At 47.0% G+C, this 26,228-nt stretch overlaps 1 protein-coding gene across 2 annotated transcripts in view; it reads left to right on the top strand.

Annotated features, from left to right (window-relative positions):
- LOC144142305 (solute carrier family 15 member 1-like) overlaps positions 1-26,228 on the top strand; it is a 92,696-nt gene that overhangs the window by 8,201 nt on the left and 58,267 nt on the right. For both annotated transcript variants that reach the window (XM_077673708.1, XM_077673707.1), the window contains exons 3-9: positions 10,343-10,484; positions 11,467-11,550; positions 16,265-16,364; positions 19,918-20,008; positions 24,071-24,148; positions 24,206-24,288; positions 25,843-25,920. In XM_077673708.1, the coding sequence (XP_077529834.1) occupies positions 10,343-10,484; positions 11,467-11,550; positions 16,265-16,364; positions 19,918-20,008; positions 24,071-24,148; positions 24,206-24,288; positions 25,843-25,920 (656 nt within the window). The remainder of the gene's footprint in view (positions 1-10,342; positions 10,485-11,466; positions 11,551-16,264; positions 16,365-19,917; positions 20,009-24,070; positions 24,149-24,205; positions 24,289-25,842; positions 25,921-26,228) is intronic.

Consider the following 26,228-nt stretch of genomic DNA (forward strand, 5'->3'; position numbering starts at 1 on the left):
ACCCAATGCCGTTCTGTTGTCACGCAGGCGTATACAGAGATGTAGCCTGGTTTGGCTTATGTACATACCATTGCGTGCATTCGGTATCTTATAAACAACACAGACACGGCGTTCACAAACGCATCTACCTGTCTGACCCGGAAGAGTCCGCACTCCGAGCGCGACTCTTCCTCCATCCTCTCCATGGCCTGGCCAACACGAGAAGTGTTAGCAGGCGTATTCAACACAACATTGGGGTCGAAACGCTTCACCACCTTTTTCACACAGTGCGAGGTCCTATTAGGAAGAAAGCAACAGCTACCTTCATGTTTGTTGTTCTCCCTTGTCAGCGTAGCAAGCAGACATGTACCCAGATGACACGTATTTTAAATGCCTGTCGCAAACGGAAGACAAAAATGGATGAGGGAACCCGGATAATTTTAGTCTAGGAACGAATTGCTCGAAGCGGGTGCTTAGAGGGTGGGAACAGGACGTTGAAAGGGCAGACTTCAAGCATCAAAGCAAGGTACCATTTTTACTGAATGAAAACACCCGTACCTTAGGAGTGGCTTGTCCTACCTGAGAAAGAGAGAGAATAAGCCTTCTAAGCTTGAGAAAAAAAATAAAATGGAGTCTTCGGAGTGGTTTCCCTAGTCCAGGGCACCTCGAGCTCCGGCAACGTCTACAGCCCTATAGACAGCTGACGTTGATACTCGAGGGTTGAGCTTGCCAAAAAAAAAAGGAGCACCCGTCATGGGAGCGTTGTAGGGTACAGGCATTATCATGACGACTACATAAACATCCCCCTCGCGAGGGGCACGATCAAATGCAGAGCATTTCCGGGGGCGCACGACGTTAAGTAGTTTGCGTTACGTTAATGTTGTTGCACTTGTGGCAACTGCTGACGAGAGAGCGCGGCCATGAGTGCGTTCCAGCCTCGCCGACACCCGCCTTTATCACGCTACGATCGCGCCACGCGCGCGCGATGCTGACGTCACGATCATGGCACAGATGTTGTTGATCCCGCGACGCGCGCGCCCCCACCTGTTGGGCACGAACCGACCGCGGAGAGAGCGCGCGATGCGAGCGGAGAGTAGGCGAGGAGGAGCGGGGGAGAGGGCGCACCTGCGAGCGATGCGGACTACTACGGACGCCTAGAACGGGTCACATCGTGAGTTAAAGAAATGCTCTGCATTTAAAACAATGCGAAAGAACGCGGTCTTAGCTGGATGGTTTGAAATCGGCTCTACATAGGGAGTTAGGAAGTTGAAAAGTGAAATAAGTCCCGAGTCACACTCCTTGATAACTTTCGAGATGTCGGTACACACTTCGCTTTAGCAAAAATCATGTGTCAAAATTTCCTGATAATATTCGTACTGCAAGGCATGCTTGTGCAGTCACTGCATCGTTTTTTCTAAAGGGCATCCCATGGTGCACTTTTCCTGGCGAATTCACAGATGAGGCGCCGCTCGTGCGGCAGACCGACCTTTTTTCGTTGATGCGGCAAAGTTCCAATTATTTGGAACGGTCGAACATCCCCCGCGAACGCCGCTGATGTGGCTCGTGAGGTACACAGGGGCCGGACCTGTGGCCACTAGGAACACGGCTAGGTGAGCGTCACGGCATCACTATCTGCCCGCTTAGTAACCAGATGGCGTTGCTTGTATATGCGCGGAGGAAAAGAACCAGAGAAAAGAAAAGAACAGTGGAGGAAAAGGACCAGAAGGCTCAGGACAATGTATATGAAACCTGGAAGTGCAGGGGAAACGACCAAGGCAACAAAAAATGACGTGAAATAATCAGAGACAACGACCTGGAAAAACAGAATGGACGCGAAGAAGTCCTAAGATATCTACAGGATCGGGAGCAGGAGATCACAAGGGAAAAATTCTTCGATAATACGAAAGGAAGTGCATTGCTTTTTGAAGCCCGGGCGGGTTGCTTGCGGACAAAGACGCCTATCCGCGAGCCGGTAGAGGAAGAACTATGCGCGGGCTGCGGCAAGGAGCCAGAAACCATGCGGCATATTATAACGGAGTGCAAAAGTACCCGTCCAGTCCTCAGTGAGGGAGCCAGCCAGCCAGCTTCCGGAGGCCCTTGGCTTTAAGGTTAGCGGAAAAGTGAATTGGACAGCAGTAGAGGTAAGTAAAGGAAAGTTGGAATGTTGGTACGAAAAAAGCAGAGAACAATCTCGGAAGACAAGCGAACAAAGAAGCCAGACTAGCACAAAAATTGCGTAAACGTATTTTCTTTTTATTTTATATTATTTTTATATATTTTGTTTGTATTTTTGTACAGTGGCGTTGCGACTAACGCCGCTGTACAACGCCACCCCGTTACAAAGGGGAAGCCGCCAAGCATCATCATCATGATCACCACCATCAAAATAGTAATAATAATCATGATCATCAAAATAATCATCACCACAATCATCCTCATCATCAAAATAATCATCATCACCATCATCATCGACGTAAGCGCGGGTGCACCGAAACAAACGCGCGCGCGTGCACAACACGATGTCGCGCGTCGTTTTCATCGAATTCTTAATCGGTATCCGCACAAGTGGCGCACATCACAGTAGGGAACAAGTACAGAAGAACCCAAGAACTGGCCGAGGCAATCCGAGGTGTGCTAGGCACGCACAACAAGCGAGCCCAGGGTTGCTTGCTGTGTTTGTCTTCTCTGCTATGTGTGCGTATATTGATAAATAATTGCCGATTGTTTCATGAAACCGCAGATAAACTCATATTTATCGCAAAACAGTCTGGAACAACTTGCCGAGAAAGTAAAAAAAAATGCTTTTTTAAAAAATCACAACAAGCTTTGCTCGCGGCAGACTTAGTTCGCTCTGCAAACAATGTGCCTCTGAAATGCGAAGATCGTGACGTTCGCAGGCCATGTAGACAATTCCAGGCATTGCGAAGTCGCAAGTGCGAATGTTCGTTCCACCGAATTCGGAGACGAAAAGGCACCATATAGAACGGGCTTAACCAGCGGTCCCTTCGGCTGGGAAAAATATTACAAGGAGTAGGGGCTACCCTCCAGTCTATACAGATTCCCGTATTGGGCTCAACAGTTCCTGGGTCGATCCCACAAATGTCGCCCTAAGGAAGAAGGTCAGCAGCCCTGAGGAACCTTCCCGTTAAGCCCTTCAACGAGTTGCGAATGCCATTTCATAATTGCCTTCAATATTGCCATGCTTTGCATTCTCCAATAGACTGCCTTGCGAAAACATCGCCATAGCAAAGTATTGGAGGGTGTTAGGTTTTAAAGATGATAGTTTTTCTTGAGCTACTTCAACGCAAAAATTTTGGTCTGTCTGCCTCTCTCTCTGTCTGTGACTCTATTCAGCCACCCGGCCAAAGTGAAACAGAATCAGCGCAATAGTCGTACATACCCACAGCCAAACCTAAACGCCTAAGCCCGGTGGCAATCTTCATACTTGTCAACATTGCTGAACAAGAACAAAACATTACGCAAATGTGAGGCAGAAAATCCCTTCATAAGCGATATTAGCGATGTTCTTTTATTAAAAAAAATTATGGATGCTTGTTTTTTGTGATATCAAAGGAAATACTGCATCAACTGCATAAAATCGTCGCCTGGTGTTGCCCGAGCCACTATAGCTCGTGGCGGAATTTCAAGAAATCAAACTGCAACAGTAACGAAAGGTCCCACTAGATAGGCTTCACGTTCAGCTTGAAATGCACGTGAAGCAGGGCAACGTGTTTCTATAAACGTTGTGATAGGGTGCTTCGAATCACGCGCGTCTCTGCCGTACGGCAGCGTTGGCATCGATGCACTCGGTCTGGAGCAGTGGAACGCGGTAAATTCAAATTAACTTGAGCAAACCTTTATGGTGTTATCTTGGAAGGAACCAGACCGGAGAGGAACAACATGAGAGGTGAGCGGGAAAGAGAGAGGGGCGTTTACGTGGCAGTGGCGCCTGGCGACTATAGTCTTTCGTCGGCATTTGCAACCAAAGGAGCAGATACGCGGCCATTTTTTACTCTCGGCATTGTGTAAAGAACAGCAGCACATTCCACTGAGGCACACGGACGGATATCTATAAAATAAAGCAAAGCAATAGATTCCCATTGACGGGAAAACTGTAAGAGAGAAATGGTTTCAAGATGACGTGACTTTGAAGGGCTCTATAGCGCCTGCCTAAAATCGGCAGTAGCAAAACGTGGGTGTCCACACGAGTACATCCACACAAAGTAAGGGAGCGCAGAGACGGATCTAAGGGGGAGAACAGACGGTACGAAATCTGCCATCATCATAAACTATCCTAATAAATGACGTTAGGAAACAGCAGCAGCGCAAAGCGTAGGAGAAAGATCGGAGCAGCTCCAAAGTGTAAGGCGGAGGTGGATTTTGAAACAAACTGTCTGTAGCGGCAAGAAGTTAAACCCTGTGAAAAACGCGAGACGGAAAGAAAGCTCCTAATGCGTCCAAATTCACGTAATGCTTCTGTATTTAGCGATTTAGGAGTCTTCAGGTACCGTAAGACGTTTTCAATGGTATGTTCATTGCGGTTTAGAGTCGTGTAGCTCGTCTTAGTCGCCAGGGCAGCGAAAATCCCTTAACAAACGATCAAGGCTTCTTGGGGACTTTCGTGAATACTTACGCTATGGTAATAGACATTTGTGTTTCCTCTACGACAAGGAGATTTCGGTCGGCAGTAGTTTATTTCGCGTGGGGAGTCATAATGTAAAGAGCTAGTGTTCATGGCCTTTTTTTGCACTTTTGTTGTACAAGCACACCAATAACCAACATGTGCATTTCCGAGTACGGTAGTACAATCGTTGGAAGATGCTCCTGTGCATACTTGGAGCCACAGTGAAGAGTGTGAAGTACGTGTGTTGACCGCCTACTTTTTTCTGTATGCTTATGTATTCTGTATGAATGGTGTTTCGATCGATAGCAATTAGCCGATCTACTTCGTCTTGTAACTCGGAGTGCTAAATCACATTTATGTATAATAAAAACACTGTTTTCTGCCCATGAAAACGTACCTTGTTATACAGCTCATAATACAAACAAAATGCAACGTTTTCTCAGCTTGTATATTTTGCCTTTGCGCTTACACAGTTCTCAATATGAGTCAATATTTTGTTACCGCGTGTTTATTGTTATTGAATGAAACTTAGGTATTCATTTACAGCAAAATGAAATTTTAACTTGAAGAGTTAAAATTTAATTTTGTCGGAGGGATCAAATTGTGGTTGATCTCTCTTTCATAGGAATCGGTAAAACACGAAAGTAAAAGGTGCCTTCCCATAAGTTGTTGAATGTTAAAGGGACCTTCTTCATGTGCGAAGGGTTTGCGAGCCTGATGCTGCCAGACGAATTGAAGCCGACACGCAAGAAACAAAAAAATTAACCCGATCATTCCGGGATAACAAAACCAGAAATGACATGCACAGGAACAGCAGCTTGAAACACAACGGTCATGGGAACGTTACGACGTTACAGCAGGGCCTTGCCTTAATTCACGCGCGTACCAAGTACACGAAGGCGCTGGCATGGAGGCGCCAACTGTCGGCGCTCATTAGCGTCATGATGCGCTACTTCGCTTCTCCTCTCCTAGACGGCAGCGCCATCGGAATGAGTCATAGGGAAGAACACAAGGTGCGTTCGTAGAGCTGCTCCCGTCGCTGCTCATAGCGCGGTCGATAGAGCGCCACGTAACTTCCGTTTCGGCGATAGGGCTCGAGAGGGCGTGGGCTCGAATCCGGGCGCCGGAGCGTCAATGGTAGTTTTTCTGGCGGCGTCATGTCCGGGACGGATATGACGCGAGTGAGATCTTGCTGTACCCGAGCATAAACACTGTCGTGTTAAAATAGGCGTGAGTAAACAATACCGCATCGTAAACTTGTGGCGCCCACTGAAATACCGAAGAACATAAGTCACCGACAAAGCATATGTCGCGCTCGCAAGAACGGCGAGGTACCAGCGCTCGAAAATGTTTTCTTGCGATGCGCACAGGGCCGATAACGGTACCACCATACAGAAAGAATGACATAACAGAGGACACTCCCATTGACTGCAGCGTCCGTACCGACTCTAGCGCGCCAAACGACTGGTGTGAAAACTTGCCCCCTACCTCTGGTTTTGGTTATGTGCGCAGGTAGTTTGCATTTTAGAATGCGCTGCTCGTGACGACGGGTCTTTATCTTTATCTTAAGCCACTGCAGGACGGAGGCCTCTCCCAAAGATCTGCAGCCACACCTATCGAGTGCCAAAAGGCCGATAGTGTGATTGTACAATCACTGGGAGGTTTTTAGCAAATGTACTCAACCAGGGTTGCTGAATCCTTGCCTGCTGAGGAAATGCTGTTTTGTGTCCCAGGGAGCTCTGCCTAGCATGGTTGAACCTATCTAGTATAGCCTCCGGTGGTATCCGGTGGCATTATATACCGGACCAGGCATCATTTCGAACCTGGTACAACGCTCTAGAGTTATATCCGCGATGACGGGTATCCGCGTAGTATTCCCATGCTTTTATACACGTTAGAGTGTTTATTTTACTACGTCGTCTGTCCTTGGCTGGGTGACCGCAGGCTTTTAAGGGCGAAAAATTCACCCTTAAAATGTTATACTGCACCTTCAAATATCCTTGCAGGCAAGCAATTGCCTGCAACGCTAGAAAATTTGTTGTGTTCAACATCTCGTTCAGTTACAGAAGAGACCTCATAACTGAAGAGATATTTATTGCAAGGCGAAAAATTTAAAACAAATTCAAAGTGACACCATCTGTAGCGGGTTAGAAGGTCATCAAAACTGACAAGGGTACACCGAAATGAATATAATGCAATACAGAATAGAAAAAATACGTTTCCAGGCATAACAATGGCAAGCAGTTTAGCTAACACAATCTCACAACGAATTCTCTACGGTAAACAAAAAAAAGGAATACGAAAGAATCACTCATTTGCAGTTGCAGTAACATTGCAATATTAAACATAACAAAATACAGGTAACGACCACAAAGTTTTCAATTTAATTTTTGTTTGCTGTGGCAGCTTCACTAGTCAACATGTAAAACAAGGAAAACACTAAGACGGCTTTTGGGTAGCAGCCTTGCCTAATCTATGTTTATAATAAGCTTTCATGTCCCTCGATAACTACTAATCCGTAGGGTTCATGGTTTGAACAGAAATTACATTTTTACATTTAAGTGGATACCTGAAGCAGAACCATTAACAAAAAATTTAATTTCAATGCGCCTCCGACATGGTGGCAATTCTTGAAGTAGCCGGAACAACTTTCCAAAACGCCGTCTCCCTAGCAAAGGCAAGGGCTAGTCAGATAGACTGCTATGCACCTACTTAAAGAACCCTGCAACACTTTCGATAAACACTTTCACTCTTTCCTTCGCATCTGTAAGCACTGCGAAAGCTACAGTTATCGCCAGCGCGGAGCGGCTCTGCGTGATTAGCTCATCGCACCAGATACGCCTTGCGTTTCTGCTTTGTGTTTCTGGATTTTTTAAGTTGCTATCGAAAAACGTTCATTCCAGCAATTGAAGGAAAACCTGCCAACAGCTGCTACATGGCCTTAGTGACGTAATTCCAGCCGTCGAAGAGCGTCGAGACCGGGAAAGAGAGAAAGATCTTTTGAGCGAGTTTACAAGTTATCTGACGGGCATGAGGCAGTAATTTTGGCTGAGGTTCTTTGCGGCCCTCTAGTCTAACTACAGGGTGTGTTGGGTGACTACGTTCTGCAAGCATTTAAGATTTCAAAAAAAGTTGAGAAAGTGTTGCAGGGTCCATTTAACTGGTAGGTGCCATGCGGCGAAAGCTCCAACGGCTGGCGGAATGAATGGTAGTAGCTTGGTCTTGTGTGTTTCTGTAGCCCTGCGATGGTCTTCCTTCGGCTGCCCGCTTCAGCTTGGAGCCACTCTACTGTCTTCCCGAGCAGCTTTGACGCAGAAAATTTTTCGCGAACGCAGCAAATACGTAAAACGGGCAAAATGTAGACACGGCAAATTAGATGCGTTTTAAGCATTCACTGTCAAACCTGTGCAATCCACCTAAAACATTACTGTGTATGGTTCCTGTATTTTGTGATCTGCCAACGATTTTAACGCAGTGGTTGTGGCTGATTACATCCATTCATTATTTATTTATTTATTTATTTATTTATTTATTTGTTTGTTTGTTTTTATTTATTTATTTATCTATTTCTTTATTTATTTATTTTTTATCTATATTTATTTATTTATTTTATGTTATGTTGTTCTATTTTATTTATTTGGGAGTGCTTAACATAGGCGCCAGGCCTTCCTTGGCTGGTGCACTGGAAGGACAGGGCGACACACTGAAGAAACAAACATTGCCAGACATGCATTGGCTTTGCGTCTGCGACTCTCCGGAGCCATGCATGAGCTGTATATAAGTTTATACTGCGTGTGCGGGCACTATCAATTTTCAACACAGCCAAATGCAGTGACTTTGCCGCGTTCACTACTACAAGTGCAATGGCTAGACCCAAACGCACCGCGGAGTAATAGGTAATTGCAACGGCTGGCCATTAGCATGAACGAACGAAGCGTGTGCATTCTTCCTCGGTTCATGCTCATTTCATCTTAATAAGACGAACCAGTACCGCATGTTGTTAAAGAGGTAAAATTATTTGGAGGAATAACAATAATTTCAATCTTTTGTCGTAACTTTGTATAGCTTCCGACACAGCACACAACACACCATCACGCGTTAATTACAGCGCCCAAATCCGTGTTACGAAAAAGAAAAGTTCAAAAATAGACGAGATTTTTTAGGGTGCTATGAGCAGGATTATTGACATCAGCAATGCCAAATTCATCTGAATAACACCGCCATCGGTCGCGGCCATAAGCGCGACAAACGACGACGGGTGCGTACCGCTGGCACCCTTTAGCGCTTGAGCAAGGAGCTCAACATGCCGAAGTTTTTAATGTTTGTTAAAGAAAAATGCATCCTAACATTTCCCAAACCTTATCCTAAAGATGCAATAACAACAATGTCCATGTTTATTGAAGCTACTCAACGTGCTCATCGTTCAAAGAATAATTAAACTAAACATACAGTTCCCGACCTCTGAACTTTTAAAAAATGTTTAACCTTTCGTTTCATATACAAAAACTATGGCGAAAAAATTGGAGCGTACTGCTCCTTTGGTTGCAAAGGCCGGCGAACGACGATAGCCGACTAGCGCCCCTGCCACGTAAACGCATCCCTTCTCTTTCCCTCTTACCTCTCATGCCGTTCCTCTCCCGTCTCGTTCCTCTCAAGATAACAGGCTAGATGTTTGCTCAAGTCAATTTAAATTTAACACGTTCTACTGCTCCAGGCCGCATGCTTCGATGGCAGCGCGTGATTCGAGGCACCCGACTGCAACATTTATAGAACCACGTTGCCCCACTCCACGAGTGTTCCAAGCGGAACGCGGAACCTATCTAGTGAAACGTTTCGTTGGTGTTGCCGTTTTATTCTAATGATTTTGCCAGGTAGCGCGGGCAACAGCAGGCGACCATTTTCTGCAGTTGGTGTAGTATTTTATTTGCTATCGCAAAAAGCAAGCATCCGTAAATTTTTTAATAAAGGAACACTTCTTGTTCAACAATGTTTACAAGTATGAACATCAACACCGGACTTCGACGTTTAGGTTTGGCTGAGGGTATATAAGACTATTGCGCCGATTCAGTTTCACTTTAGACGGGTGGCTGAATCGAGTCACAGATAGACGGACAAACAGACATAGCGAAAGAGCAAAATTTTTCGTTTAATTACTAGTCCAAGAAAGACTATCGCCTTTAAAAACATCAGCAGGGTTTTCTTTCGCCGCAATAGATTGCACTTAGCATGAAGCTACCAGCAGGCCGGCGGCTAACGCGCACGGAAAAATGCGAATAGCAGTTTATGCCTCCGCCACCCTGCTGGCAACTTGGCGATAAGGGCGGAAAAAAGTAAGAAGTGTAGTTAAAGCTATTCAGCGTTTCACATGGATAAAATTGTGTAGCCTAATCCGGCACAAAATGTCAGGGGTATGAGATTGTGGACCAACTTCGTAAGAGATTTTTTTACCCCTCGTATCGACTGACGGGTGTTCGAAAAGTTTCGTCTTGACGCGGTTCCTGAGGCCAGATTTTCCCGAGTGGCCTCCCTTCCCATTTTTCTTTCTCTATAATTAAGCGTCCTCCCAGTTGTCCAGCGTTTTCCGCATTCGTTTTGTTGTTCGATTATGCCGGTGGTATTCCTTATAAACGTTGTCGATCTCAGGTATTTCACTTCAGCACTTCCTGAAACAATTTTCGTTTCGCGGTCCAAACGAAGAGACATCCATCGCTGAGTGTTTACACCTTTTGTTCCTTCCAGCTGTGCTCACGCTGTTCCTTGTCAACGTTCTCATGTTCGAGGAACACACCGCCAAGACAGTGTTCCATGCATTCGTCACGGCGGCCTACTTTACACCCGTCCTCGGAGCAATGATCGCTGACTCGTACCTGGGGAAATATCAGTAAGTATTAGGGCGAAATCCGGAAGTGCCCCGTTCTGCGAGAAACCGTCATTGTTGTCGGGTGAACAAACTGGCCCTCGCTGTATACAGCAAATGAACAGAAAAGACATGTGACCCTTTGGGATTTGAGTCCGGGTCTCCAGAATAGCAGTGTGTATCTCCCCGATGCCCTACCACTATGCTACCTGAGCATGTTGCCGGCGTTGAAGAAAAGTTGCTGTTGCTGCTACCCACCGCGGTGGCTTAGTGGCTAAAGCGTTGTGCTACTGAGCCTGAGGACGTGAGTTCGATTCCCGGCCGCGGCGGCCGCTTTTCTGATGGAGGAAATAAGCAAAAACGCCCGTGTGTACGAGATTTCGGCGCATGTTAAAGATCCCCAGGTGGTCAAAATTAATCCGGAGCCCTCCACTACGGCGCGCCTCATCGCCTGCGTTGCGTCGGCGCGTTAAACCCTTCAATCAATCAAAAGCCAAAACGTCCGTGTGTTCGAGATTTTGGGCCCGTTAAAGATCCCAAGGTGAGAAAAATTGATCCGGGGCCCTCCACTACTGCGCATTTTATCGCCTATGTAGGGTCGGCGCGTTGAACATAATAATAATAAATTGTTGTTGCTCCTTTGTTTTTAAAAAATACGTAGCTGGTGATTGGCCATGAATCGGGAGATTCTAGGGGCTAATGTTCCCGGTTCCCGAAATACACGAAGCAACGGTACAGAAATGTAAATATTGTTGAATAGTGCCTCCCGCGCGACACCTGGACGAGGGTCCACGTGAGTGGAAGAAACAAGCCGGTCAAAGTAATTCGCGCCAATGACAGAAATGACAGAAAAGAGACACGAATACAATGTAGCTGCAAAGGAGTTGTTATGAGGTACCACCAGGCTAACGCCTTCAACGCACATTAGCAAGCATAAGTCTCCCCCAAAATATGCTTCGTACGGAGCTTTGCGCAACTGTTCATACCCGTGCTTTTTTTCTTTCAGCACGATATTTTACATCTCCATCGTCTACGCCTTGGGAAACATCGCGCTGGCCGTAGCTTCAACGCCCCTATTGGTCTCCCATACGTAAGTATTGTCGAAAGTTTGTAAGCTGTGATTAGTCAGGGCAATGGCTGCATTAAAATTTAATTTGGCAAGTGGGGAAGCTGGAATGAACCGTGTGTCATGAAGCATCTCATTCGTTTTGCGGTACCTGTTAAAAGCGCTAGATTTCATAATCGCGAGGAGCATCTAGATGTACAGACCATTCGGCACAATGGGAATGAACCGGACATTTTAAGGCGGTTTATTTGCCTTTAGGGCGGCCATTGCATTGCGAGTAAATGTGAACGCAGAGATTCCGCACTTTTTGTTTTAGCAGCAATTCTGTTTAAGCTGGTGGTTTGGCCGGAGAACGTGCGCAGTGAAACCTCGCCGAGCTTTTTTTTTTTCGAATAATTTTATGTGCTTGTAAACACCCAAGTCTGCATGTATACTGTACTTGAAAAATAACCACTAGAATTTTCCTTTCTTTGAATCATACAACAGTACCGTATGAGGTTTGGTGTGCCATTGTTTCTGTTGCCTTGTACAAATGGGAGGGGGGGGGGGGGGCTGGTCAAGCTGCTATAGCGCAGCTTTTGTCCCCCTTTCCATGCCATTTTTGTTTCTATTTTGTGTAAGCCACACTGTATCGTTGTGGTCAAATAAACTTCAACTTCAGCTATGACGTCATCGCGCCCGCCTCGCTTGGGCGGGACTGGTATCGCCACCTGTCAGAGAAGCCATACAATGGTACAATTACGTCTTTGGAAACGGATCGCGGGTGGCTCCCTCTATTGCTTGCTGGACGAGTGGTGCAGTTTTGGCGTTGCAAAGAGAAGAAAAAATGCAAAAATGGAAGAAGCTAAAAAGCCGAGAAGGGGCAACGTTAACCAACTTCTTAATTACCGTCCCACACAAGCCGAATGGTGGCAACCGAATGAGTAAAAAAATTTGAACAAACGCTCGTCTCGATGCGCCTTTCGCTACTTGTAAAGCTTCACTGCAAAGCTGTTCGGCAGGCGTGCGCTGTACAAACCTTATTGATTGAGTGTTCATTGCTCTTTGGGGGGCTATTGACGGCACCACACAGAAAGCGTGACCGGGTCTCCAAGCATAACCAGGGATATCCGCGCATAAACGTAGCAGAACCAAGAATAAGGTAGGTGGAGGCGCCAGATTCGCAGTTTGCCAGTATTCGCGCCACTAGTTCGAAATACTTCTTACACGAAAGGGTGAAAAAGCCTCCGTGGAAAATAAAAAGATCCGATCTCCCCACCTTTCACCAAAGGCTTTGCGGAATGCAATGAAAGCAGAAAAGCAATGAAAGCAACGTTGGCTCGGCCAATCAGGAAGCGAGCATGCGAGTTGTCATGTGATCATGGGCTACAGGCTGGGGGGTGAGCAGCTAAAGGAAACTTAGGTCAATAATTTACAAAATTCAGCTAAATATTGGTGTCTTACCTTGGAACCTATGTACTTGTAAATTTATGATGAGAAATATAACCGTAGGAAAATTCAGCTGGCCCACTTTACCAAAACGCCGTCTTCGTAAGGTCACAGATAATAGGCAGCACAGTTATCATTCCTCAGCTGGCCCCCTTCACCTAAACGCCATTTCTTCTTAAGGTGGCAGTCAATAGGCAGCACAGTTAGCCTTCCTCAGCTGGCCCACTTTACCAAAACGGCAATTATTAAGTGCAATGCACTTCTTAAGCGACCCTGAACCTGCGTCCACCGGCGATGTCCGCGCACGTGGAGATGGGCGCGCGCAGCCTGGCCGCTGACATGGCACATACCCACGTGGGGGATTGGTCAGGAATCTCCTCGTCTTCCTTGGCAACGGGGGGAGATGGGCGCGCGCTGCCTGGCCGCTGACATAGCACATACCCACGTGGGGGATTGGCCAGGAATCTCCTCGTCTTCCTTGGCAACGGGGGGAGATGGGCGCGCGCTGCCTGGCCGCTGACATGGCACATACCCACGTGGGGGATTGGCCAGGAATCTCCTCGTCTTCCTTGGCAACGGGGGGAGATGGGCGCGCGCTGCCTGGCCGCTGACATGGCACATACCCACGTGGGGGATTGGCCAAGAATCGGGCGTGAGAAGGGCTAATGCACCCGCTTAAAGGAGTACTGACACGAAATTTCAAAGCTGAGATCCGCTCTAGCAATCAAGTACAACGACAACACAAATGGGTGTCTGTGAATAAATGCATCTTTCTTTCTTTGTAGTTGTGTGTGTGTGTGTGATCTCTCTTTCGCGAACATTACCGAACCGCGCAAATTCAACTCGTGCATTCGCACTTTCACATTCTTCCCCTCGGGGAAATGCGGGGAATTTTTTTGCCTAAGGTCACATATAATAGGCAGCACAGTTAGCCTTCCTCAGCTGGCCCCCTTCACCTAAACGAAATTTCTTCTAAATGCAGAGCATTACAGTAACTCACGATGTCACCCGCGTTGTCCCGTCGTAGTCCGCACCGTCGCTGTCCGCACCCCTCCCCCTACACTACATAAAAGAAAATACTATCCGGCGCCAGGTTTCGATCCCTCGACCCTGCGGGCGGAACGCAATGTACATGGTACTCTGCCCACTGCGCCACAGAGCCGACACAGAATGGGACGCTACGGACGCGCCTTATATCGTTGACTCATTCAAATTACTGCTGACGAGCGCTCTCTCGTCAGCAGTTGCTACAAGTGCAACAACATTAACGTAACGCAAACTACTTAACGTCGTGCGCCCCCGGAAATGCTCTGCATTTGATCGTGCCCCTCACGAGGGGGATGTTTCTACTTCTAGCGGACTCCTGGCGCCCTCTTTCTGCCATTGTAGAGACTATGAGGCGGTCTTCGAAGGGCGCCAAATTTGAATTTTTTAAGGTCACCGATAATAGGCAGCACAGTTAGCCTTCCTCAGCTGGCCCACTTTACCAAAACGGCAATTCTTGCCTAAGGTCACAGATAATAGGCAGCACAGTTAGCCTTCCTCAGCTGGCTCCCTTCACCTAAACGCCAATTCTTGCCTAAGGTCACCGATAATAGCTAACACAGTTAGCCGTTCACACTGGCCCCGACGATGCCTCTTGCTAAAGTCACCGATAATAGGCGCCACAGTTTGTTTTCTTCTGCATTCATGCTTTATGCCATCTGCGGAATGTTCAGGGTACGAATTACGGGACAGTTATGCGGCAGCAGTAGGCCTTTAGTAACTTTCCCTAGTTATTGCTTTCCGGGAAATCATGAGAATAACAGAGTGGAAAAGATTCAAACTATTCTGCACTGAGGCATTTTACACTGTGCTGGTTCATTCCATCTGTACGTTTCCGGTGCATTAAACGGGTCCTTTTGTGCGTGCTCTTCAATATCGCCAGTACTACGCGTGGAAGACACCGCGTCGATCGTTCCTATGAAGTGCACACGACACAAACGTCGCTCTACATGCTGCGACTAGCGGTTATCCCAAACGCGGGAATCGTGACCGTGATCCTTGTGTTACAACTGCAGAACTCCACGTTACCAACTGCCCTTTTGTACAGAAAGTTTCACTCCGAATCGTTCTTTTATGGATGGAATCGGAAGCGCAGAAGACGCCGGCTTCCCAACAGTTCATTGCATCACCTGCTCTTCAGCCCTGGCCGAGTCCTTTATTATTTCATTTACGGCTGGGACAGTTCCCATAACCGCAATAGATGCGAATGCCATTGAAAATACGTGTGTTACGTCACTTAAAGTGCCCTTCGCTAGGCGCTTGCAAAGCGAGTGAATGGGTGAGCGCGCCAAGATTTCGCTTTCCTAAAATTGTAAACTCGAATTTTGTTTTGAGGGACACCTGCGAAGCCTGCGAATAAATCATGTATGTTACGCGACCGTATTTCTTTAGGCTCATTAGACATTTTTCCGTGGATGCAAGCCGTCCGCTATCCGACTTGCTGATCAAGCGTCCACACAAAGACGTCATCCCTGCCTTACAAAAACTACGACACCGGCCGCTAAACGTGACGCGGGTGACTGAAGCTCAAATTGTGCGCATAAAAAGCGTTGTAATACGTCGACAAATCTTAAAAAAGTTGTTGGGGTCAACCGCGCGCTGGGCGCTGCGACAAAATGGTTGCTGCTCAAGACAGCACACAAGCAGGTAGGGTAATCGCTTAAAAGCAGCTTATAACAACTTTTTGGTTGGTTATTTGTGAAGGTGTGACGGGCGCCATATATCTATTAATGTTGCAACTATGCAAGTTTTCATTAGGCGCTGTAATTTTACTTATCGCTGCTCCGGTTACAGTGTGCGTGAAAGGGACCCTGCACTACTTTTTTAGACATTTTTAGAAATCTTAAATGCTTGCAGAACGTAGGCAAACAACACACCCAGTACTTAGATTAGAGTGTCGCAAAGTACCTCAGCCAAAAATGCCCATCAGGTAAGCTGTAAACTCGCTCAAAAGATTTTTCTCTCTTTTCCGCTCTTGAAGTTCTTTGACGGGTCGAATTACGTCCCGAAGGCCACGTAGCGGCCGCTGGCCGGTTTTCCTTCAGTTGCAGCAATGAAAGCTTTTCGATAGCAACTTAAGAAAAAAAAGCCACAAAAACAAAGCAGAAATGGAAGTCGTATCCGGTGCGACAAGCAAATCACGCAGTGCCACTCCGCGCTGGCGATAACTAAAGCTTTTGCAGTGGTTCCGGACGCGAAGAAAGGAGTGAAAGCGCTTATCGAAAGTGTTGCAGGGTTTCTTGAATGACTGCCGGTTGTTTTTCAGCTGGCTCCCGTTGGTTGGCCTAGCGGTCATCGCTTTTGGAACAGGAGGCATCAAGCCGTGCGTGTCCGCATTTGGAGGCGACCAGTTTTTGCCGGGACAGGTGAGCCTGCAAAATCTTGGTCCTTGTAGCCGGATCTTCGTAATTCCTGCAGATCTATCTGTCAAGAAACTTCCGTAAAAATAAAAAGATGAAGGGGGGTACAAAAAGAAACCAGTGCAAGCACCGATGCTTTTGATCGTAAGGCTCATCACTAGGCACTTTAAGGGCGCAACGCGCTAACATAAATAAACCGTGAATATTAGACGAAGCAGTGGAAAAGAGTTTGTATTGAAAGTAATTGACTTGGCAAACTAATACAGCACACAACACAAATGTAGACATGAAAACGTCATAGTCAATGCTTCATGCGAGGTATTTGTTAGGAGTACAGAGTGGCACACGACCACTTGAGTCACTCATGCGGATGATGGTCCTGATCCCTGTGAACTACCTTTCTCTCTACATATGCCGAAGTATTTTATCACGTTGATCTTGTTGTCATTCTTTGGGTGTTGGGTGTGAATATCTGGCTAGCCTAAAGCCTCACGGTAATGCGGCGCTGGTCATTTTTATCCGCCGGCACATGAATACCAATAGAACGGCTTTCGCAAAGAATCTCTCTTGACGAAAAGCTGTGGTCCACTCACTGAAGAGGCACACATTTTTCTATTTGTACAGATATTACAGAAACCCTCTACAGACAATTTTCTATCTGAATGACAATACCAAGTGTATGATTTTTGTAAGAGGGCTGGTCAAGTTCGTTATAAAGGCCTGTCTAGGGTATTGGGAAATCAAGAGAACGTGTATGATAAAGCGAGTAAAAAATGGCTGTGGGTTAGCTCCGCTAACCTTGGATATGCAAATCAAAAGCTTGGCTTAGTCTGGTTGAGTCTTGGTTTCGCTTGGTTAACCCTTGATTTAGCTGTATTGACGAATACGCCTTAAAGTCGTTCGGTTCCATGCAACGCTCACAGAAGGAGGCCAGGCGAACGCACCGTTGCTTTTCGCCGGGCGCGAGACGAGTCACGTTGCCCGAAACGACCCAGCGCCGCATGCATGGGAGGCTGCGGGGGTGGTTGGCTGCCTCGGCCGCAGCGGCGTTGGCGACCATTGTCGGCGCCTGCAGGCGCCAACAGCGGGCCCGGCGAATCACGCGATGCGCCTCGAGGGGTGTGTCGCCAGGGGTGTGCCTCCGATCAAAAGGTCATTTGCTCACCCTCCGCGAAATCGCTGGACGAAAGTAGTAAAGGTTTGCTTGAAAAGTTGAGCCGGTGAGCAAAGGTCAAGTTTTGACGTTTCCGCAAGACGAGGTGATCAGTTCGTATCTCACGGAAAAAATCATCTAATTTTAACGAATCCTACTCATGAATGGAGCGAAAGACTGCTTGATCTTCAAGTGAACTAAAAGACTGCCGAAAGAACCCCCAAATAATCACACCTTCTGTTTTCATAGACTACGGTAAATGCAAAAGTTCATGCTCACAATACTTAAGGGTGAAAAGGCGTGCTTAGCACCACGAAAGCAAGGATTCCGACAATTAACACGAGCTGAGGCCATCATCATTCTTGGGTTTGATGCGGGAAAATTATGGTACATTTAGGAACAGCGTACGCCATGGAAAATGCCGCTACATCGTTGGAAGGCTGAGGCTTGTACGGGATGCCACGAGGGTGCCTACAGGTCTCGTCAATTCCCAACTTCTTTTTAGCTGCGACGCAGCTCCCCATAAAGTACCCATTCATGGAAGCTGTAACAACGTAAACCTGGAGGCACGGCCTCAGTTAAGGCTTAGTGTAGAAGAGCGCGTAGCGACAAGCTGTGCTGGTGCTGTCAACGCTGTCCGCGTGCAGGAAACAGAGGGTAACCCATCAATTCCTGGGGTGATGTTATAGTTGCTGGCTAAGATAGTCGTGTGTATACAATCTTGGAACGACAGGGTGTCATCAGGAGCGTCCATGATGGTTTTACAGAAAAGCATTTCGTTTGAAACAAAGCCTTATGCCTCGCAGTGAAGCGGCGTACATTCACTGCAGCTCCATACCTTCACTGAAGCCTGAAGCGGCATCCTTTCAGTGAAGCCCGATACCTTCAGCCTCACTGAAGCTTCATGCCTTCTCTGAAGTCCTCACTGAAGTCTCAGTGAAGCCTCAAACCTTATTATACCCCATACGCTATTCTTTCAGAGGGAACGAAGCCCGCTTTCTTACGTTGGTTTGCTGCCGAATATCGACGAGAGTGTGGGATCTGAAGGCATCTTGGCCGAGATAGATGCGACTGAAAATTAACCGCTGAGCCATTCTAGCAGCTGGCGTGTTCCGAACACTACCGCCCTGGATCAGGTTATATTACACGGTAGAGAAGATCCAGCGGTCACTCTAAGTCGTGTCGCCTATGCGACTCACCCTGCTGTAACCGTTGCCCCGAGGAAGCGAGAAAGTCCGTGCCACGAGGAGTGGTACCTCGGCACCCAGCACAGGCAGAATCTCCAAGCTGTCTCCAGCCTCCCAATGAACGTCACAATTCTGTCTCGGTAGAGGGAAGTGACGAAATGCAGGCGCTCTCACTCGCGGTGGGGTTTGCTGGTCATGCGGATAGCCGAGAAGGATGCGCCAGGGGCAGAAAAAGAAAGTAATAATCATTTAAAGGGAAAGAAAGATTACCAGGGCAGCACATATGCCCTACGCACTTGACGGGCCTTCAGTCAAGAATGCAGCCCTCCGTGTGCCATCCTGGTGATAGCGGGCCCCACGCCCCTACAGGTGCTGGGACTCTGTGGGGTGAGGGGAGATGTGCAGTCCTCTTAAAAAGCACCCCGTCACTATTACGTAATTCAACTGAGTAGGGTTGCACAATTAGGTGCGGGTGCGGGGTTGGATGGTCGCCATCGTACGGCTACGGATTATTCACAGGAAGAAATACTATCTTGGGTAGGGTACTGGTGCAACAAAGGAAAGACAGTCAATGTAGTGCCCTTATAAACCATCAAAGAAATTGTACGGGTTCGATAATAAAGCAAAATAAAACGCAAATTTCAACCAGTTTCAGAGTGTGACCCTTTGTAGGCACCAGTTTTAAAGGGACCCTGCAACAGTTTTCAACTTTTTAAAAATCTTTAATGCTTTCAGAATGTAGCCAACAAACACAGCCGGTGCTTAGAAAAAGGCTAACAAACTACCTCAGCCAGAAAGTTTTGCTCTATGCCCATCAAATAGGTCAGAAATTTGCTCAAAAGATTTTTCTCTCTTTCCCTGTATGGGCGTTCTTCGACCGCTGAATTTACGTCATTACAGCGGTCTAGCGGCTACTTGGCAGCCTTCTTCCAGTTGCAACGATAAACCCATTAGATAGCCACCCTAAAAGAAACTTCAAAATCCCACCAGAAATGGAAGGCGGATCGACTCGGACGACCAAATCCCACAGTGGAGCTCAGGGCTGGCAATAACTATAGCTTTCGCAGTGCTTCCAGACGTGAAGGAAGGAGTGAAAGCGTTTATCGGATGTATTGCAGATTCCCTTTATTCACAGTTCGCATTGGCTTCAAATTTTCTCCGGCAATAAACTGCCTTATGAATTCGTCACATTACTGCAGCCTCGCTTTTCGGTGTGCAGGAAAAGCAATTGGAGCAGTTCTTCTCCCTTTTCTACATCGCCATCAACGCGGGGAGCCTGCTGTCTACATACTTGACGCCAGTTCTTCGAGGTGAGCTCTTCCTTTCTCTGATGGCTGGTGCATACTGTACTTCAAGGTGAGCTGGCATTCTAGAATGGTGTATGTTGCATGCAGACCACCTCAAGAACGAAATTATTATAAAAAAGGTTGGTAATGACGCAGAAGCTATCTTTTTGAGCGAATGGGAAGACAACTGCAATAACGCTAACTGGCAGGTCCTGGGTTAGTATAAACGCGGAAGGAAAGACTTCATGTTGGGGTGCCCTCCGATAGTGCCACAGTCTATTGCTTCAACAAAGCGCCTCTACGGAAGTATCTATTCTTGGGCTACACAGCGTTTGATTTCCTCATGAAGAAGGGCTAGTAGTTTAACATACGGATGAACTAGCGAAGTTTTATAACGAATCATAGTGGTGTCAGTGAGGCAAGAATGGCCAGGTACATCACTTGAACAGCTGGAATGCTTTTATTACTCAACCGAAGCCCTGAAATTCGGGGTCAGAAACCCGCAGCACTATCGTTGTGACGTTGATAATTTTCGTCGCCAATACAAAGCGGCGGAGGAGCCGTATTGCCGAGATGCTCCAGGAGGGTGTAAAAAGACCATATCGTTCACATAAGCTTCGAGAAAAGGTAGCCTGTGCATTGCTCGTTCATGGTAGCCTATGCTTGTTCATGAAAGCGGGGCGAGGATTGGGCTGAAAGTTATACAGGTAGAAAGGAAGAAAAAAAAACTGGTTGATTTCTTTGTCATAGGAAGCGGGAAAATACGAAAGTGGAATGTGCAGCGAAATTTGCAGCTGAGCATGATTTCCAGGTAGGCGGCTGTCTTGTGGGTGGGTTTGGCGAGCGACGTCCTGCTGGAGGGTCGCTTCGGCAAAGGTGTACTGGCGTTATTTCCGTGACGGATATGACGTCAGTGAAATCTTGGTGTATTTTGGCATAAAACAATTTTGTGTTAAAATATAAAAACCGAAAACCAACGACAGTAACTATAACGTACCCTTAAGTTCTGAAGGTTGCTTCCCCGCAAGTAGACCCTGTGTGCAGGGGTGCACACTTTACAGGCCGCTTGCTTCGTGATACTTGCGTCATTTCCGTGACGGATATGACGTCACTGAAATGTTCGTGTATCCGTGAATAAAACACTTTCGTGTTCAAAACATTTCTGTATCGTAGTCGGGTGAGGTGGGCGTGGTGGCCGCTAAATACCGCATCGCGGCAACGAGCGCTACCCTGTACATGGAGTAGAGTCGCCGAGTCGAGCCCAAAACACACAATTCCGGTTGGTGGGAAGCTGCAGCCAAACGACGCAGATACGGACCGTAAGTATGTCCGCATCTGCGTAGTAAGTTGGTCTGTAATAAAACAGTTCACCATCCCCCGAACCGCATCACCTGGTTTGTTCTGCACGCCTCAGATGGTGCCGCTGTTCCAGGGTGGTCATATCATTACGAGGGCCATCGGATCTTCGAGAGGCAAATATTATTTTGAATTTTTTTTTAAATAGGCAGGTAAGTTGGAAGTGCTGACGGCGTTTTAGTGTTAACCAATATAAACCACAAAAGCGACTTTCATGTAACTTTTCAGAGGGATAGATTAAGCGAATGGCTATAGAATGTTCTTCTACGCCACACTCATTTACTGCTTAATACGGTCTAATTGGTACAGGCTATTTCAAGGAGATGAAAATTTGCGAGTTTTTGCCCGAGCGGGAGAGAATACATTTGTTGGGCGAATAAATTGGGTCATGTGGTCCGTGGGGAGTATTTTCTTGTTCACTGTAGCCCATATGACTTCCTGGCTGCCTGCACCATTTCAGCCAGCGCAAGCTGTGCCGCCATTGAGGAGCTGGATATCAATCTCCTATTGCTCTCTATAGGAGTGCGGATAGTGTCGTTGTGGATTCTGTTACCTGAAGTCGCACTCCGGACTGTGGGGCAGATTGATCCTGTATTTTTTTTATTAAAGTAACAATAGGCAGCGTACTACATCGCGAATATGAGCGGTACTTTCACAAGGTGGGCGAGGGATCCCGATAGGACGAAGCTAAGGACTGTCTGCTGTTCTACAGAGAGAGTCGGCTGTAGTGGATGGAGTGTCTTTATAGCCGATAGGGCCGCGTGATTTCTCTGAAAGTGGTCAGTGGTCAGTCCTCCTCAGATGCGAGTGCGCACGCGTAAAGGTGGGGAAACTCGTTGCCCTCCTTGGAGGCGTGAGCGGACGTCCACAGTAATTTAATTTTCCGATTTGGTGTTTTGCTTTGGACAACGTAAGGGTCGATGGAGACACCCAATTGATTGCTAGTTCGGATATGCTTGCTGCTAGTCAGTGAAGATCGCTTGTGCCCGCCTCTGTGTGAGGGCCAGAGAAATTGCCATCCTGTCTACTTCTGTGGTGTTCGTGGTCTTGACCGCTGCGCGCACAAAGAGGCTGGTTAAAATATGGCTGACGAGCAGCGAATGGCCGCCGGAAACTGTACAGTACTTGTGGAACTCCAGCTGCTGTCTATTCCGTGAAAATAATATCACCCCTGGTCCCGCTCACCACCTACTGTAATCGCCTTTCACCTGTATTATCTCTTGTGGAGCAACCTAAACCATATCCGTGAGCGCGAACTGGTATAATCAGAACTGCAACCTCAGGAGGTGCTGACTCAGCGTATCCCACTGAAGAAGCTTCATTGACGCTGCCCACTGAAAAGGTACATTGTATTTAAAAGTTTGTTTGAGAAAGCGAACTAATTTTCGTGGGAAAGAGGCTTTTAGGTCGAGTACCACCCAGTTGCTTGTGTTGTGGGTGCTGGCGCCCCATATTGTGTCTTGAATAGATGGCTGGTTGCTCATTCGCTCTAAAAGTGAAAGCAGCGTTGAATGGAGTCCATAAGGCCTGTTGCCGCCTAGCTCTGCCAAGTGGAATGTACACTACCAGGATTCAAGGATATGGTGTAGCGTGGATGATGGACACCACTGCAGTGATTAAAACAGTCGTTCGCGTGAAGACAACGCCCCCATCGGGGAAAATACGCATGACGACGGCACGGACGAAGCAGCGGTTGGCGCGCGAGATTGTTTGGTTTATTATGAGGTGTAACCCGCCGACGCTTCACAGGCGGTGAGATGTACCGTAGTGGAGGGCTCTGAATTTATTTTGACCACCTGGGCATCTTTAACGTGCGCCGAAATGGAGAACACATGGGCGTTTTCGCTTTTCGCCTCCATTAGGAAAGCGGCCACCGCGGCCAGGAATCGAACCCGCATCGTTAGGTTCAACAGCACAACGACTTCGTCACTGAGCTGCCGCGGCGGGTGGCGCGCATGTCGATCGAGTGTAATGTGTGACAGAGCTTGCTTGACCATACAGACCTTGCCTTCTTCCCAGCTTCGTATGCTAGCTAGCTAGTAATCTAACAAACCTCGCTTCAGTAGTTTTAACTCCAAATCAGCTTTCTTGTAATGCTTGAGGGTAGGAGAAAATGTTTTAGCTGACGTCACTTGTGATATGGAGAGGGAATGGAGGCTGTCAAAGGCTTCAGACTGACGACCAGGATGAGCTAGGGGATTGGGATTGGCGATAGACAATTGATTTTTATAGGTGCAGTGACGGAATAGAAGACATTGTAGCGCCATCTATATCTCGTTCCGAAGTTTCTTTTTTTCTGCGGAGAGGAACCCCAGTGGCTAATGTTTTAGACGTTGCTTTTCAGTACGGGAGGAAATTCTGGGCAATTGGAGCTATTTTCTTGAGGGCGTAGTAAAAGCAAAAACGTCTTTGTGGCTCCATAAAGATGTTGCCAATATAAGCTTGAGAGCATGGAGGACGTTGCTTCGGCTTAGTATTGTCTCATAGTTTCTTCTTTTACTTTCAATTTGCTGTAATTTAGTGCGTTTAAAATCTTTCTGTCCATAAATATTTTAAGGACCTCCAGAAATATTTTAACAGCCTCACTAAGATCCTCCAGAGGTTCTTAGTGAGTGCCTTTGTTGTCTTCCCTTTTTGCAGTCTTGCTCTTTGAACTGTTTCGAAGCTCCGGAGTATTAAAAGTTCTTTTTTAGTTGCTGTACTTTGCAGAGAAAATGCTTCCCCTTACAGTGCAGAAATGCCTGGGGCAGGTCTCCTGCTTCCCGCTGGCATTCGGAGTGCCCGCTGCCCTGATGGTCGTCGCGCTAGGTAAGTGGCGTGCTTGATCTGAAGACAGCGGCCTCGAAGTACATATTTCACTCACAGTGCTGTTCGTGATTGGCAAGCCCATGTACCGCATCATTCCCCCTGCTGGTAACGTGGTACTCCAGGTCATCCAGTGTATTTGGGTAAGTGGTACTTGCCAGCTTCCTCCCCGAAATTAGTGAGAGCATGCGCACGCAACGGGAGAAAGATAAATAAAAGTAAGAAAGATAAATATGGACGAACACGATACTGTTAAGCCCGCTGCAGGAAGCGCTAATTAACCGAAGGCACCGCCGCGACGCGTCGCCGCTCAGCAGACGACACTTCTCTTTGCCGGAAGTGAGAGAAAAAGCCGTCCAATTGCAAGATTTCTGCCTCGTGACGTGCATGGGGAGTCAATGAAGTAAACAGAAGATGGTGGAACCCAGAAACATGCCGGAAAGGGAGGGAATGCGCTTACAAACTTTGCACCGAAAGTGGCAGCTTTCCGTTGCACGTGAAACTGTTTTACTTGGGAGAGCTAACGTTTAACACCCAACCTAACGATTGCGCTAGTAATTTAATGTGCTCAAAATCCCTTTCAGGGCCCCCTTTTTTTCCTATTTGGCGGAGACATCAATGTAACCAAAAAAATTCTCACATACGCCTTCTGTGTGATTGTCAATTGGAATGACAACTTCCTTTGGAGGTTCCCCCACGATTCACCAATAGCGTTGAGTACGGCGTCAGCACAATTCCAGTGGTACAGCCATACACGAATGACAGAGCGAAAATATGAACTGGAACTCACAAATACCGCCGTTTTTTTTTGTGCAAGTCAAATTACGGCATGGCTTCATAACAGTATCAAAGGTTGGAAATGTGGCTTTCTAATTATAGCACAACTTCGCCAATATGTGATTTGTACGAACCATATTCTGCGATTTTGCATGTTCTGCTTCATATTACGGGTTCGCTTTTGTTTTTTTTTTCATGACTGTAGTGCAAGTTCCTTGCGGTGTTAAACTGGACATTATGGTTTCGCATTCCCACTCACGACGAGTGCTTAACAGACCTCGTAATATTTTTGAATGAACATCAATGTCAGTCTTGTTGTTTTGATTAGTTTTTTAAGTGTACTAGTTTTGATTAGTTTTTTAAGTGTACTAAGTTGTCTTAGGGTTCTGCAGTCTATTTCTCGCTTCTTTTTGTTTGTTATATTCTTCCGTGGCTCTCAGCTAGTTGTCTGGCCAAGACGCTTTTTGTTGTCACCGTTTTAAATCTTAGGCATCCTCCCTTAACGCTTTGATGTTTTCTAGGTGTTACGGTAAAAATCAAAATGAACAGGTTGTTTGTTCCCTGTAGTATTCGAATTCTTAGCAGTCTGAGCACTTTTTTGTTGTCGCCATTCTAAATCTTGTGCACCCTCCGTCAACGCTTCGGTGTTTCCAAGATATTGTGGTAACAATTGCAATGAATGGATGCCTTGTTTCATTTTCTTGCGTTTGTTCGTCTACTTTTCGCGAGGGGATGAAGCTGAGTAACGGGAAAAAGAAAATTAACACCTTGACTCTTTGTAAGGCGAAAATGTTTCCGCTTTTGTACAAGTCTCTGGCAGCTCAGACTAATTTTCTATAGCTTCCTTGTGACTGGCGAGCGTTTGTAGCGCATATATCTTTTGTTCTGAATTCCTGTTGAAATGAGCATTTTCCTTTCAGCACGCTCTTGTGATGAGAATTCAAAGGAGGGGTGAGAAGAAGGAGCATTGGCTTGACTACGCGGACGACCAGTTCGAGGCAAGTAACCTGCGCGTCGTCATTTGTTGGCAGGCAGCTTCCCTGCGGCAGAATCACAGATGCTTCTGCCCATTGGAGTGCGATAACACGTTCACCACAAGTTTCTCGCACACAGCAGGCTTGGAGGCGACGAATGTATTCCTCCGCAACTATAGAACGAGCACTATGACACATTACTTGAAAGGGTGGAAGAGGAGGACTGCAAAGTGGCAATTTCCAACTATAAAACTGAACTCCGATTCATGGGCTGCGTATTACTTTCCCAACTCAACGCGCTTTAAAGGAACCATGAAGAGAAAACACAAGTT

This window comes from Haemaphysalis longicornis, unplaced genomic scaffold (genome assembly GCF_048455015.1).
Source record: "Haemaphysalis longicornis isolate Haplotype H1 unplaced genomic scaffold, Haemaphysalis longicornis Haplotype H1 scaffold_6, whole genome shotgun sequence".
Lineage (NCBI taxonomy): Eukaryota > Metazoa > Arthropoda > Arachnida > Ixodida > Ixodidae > Haemaphysalis > Haemaphysalis longicornis.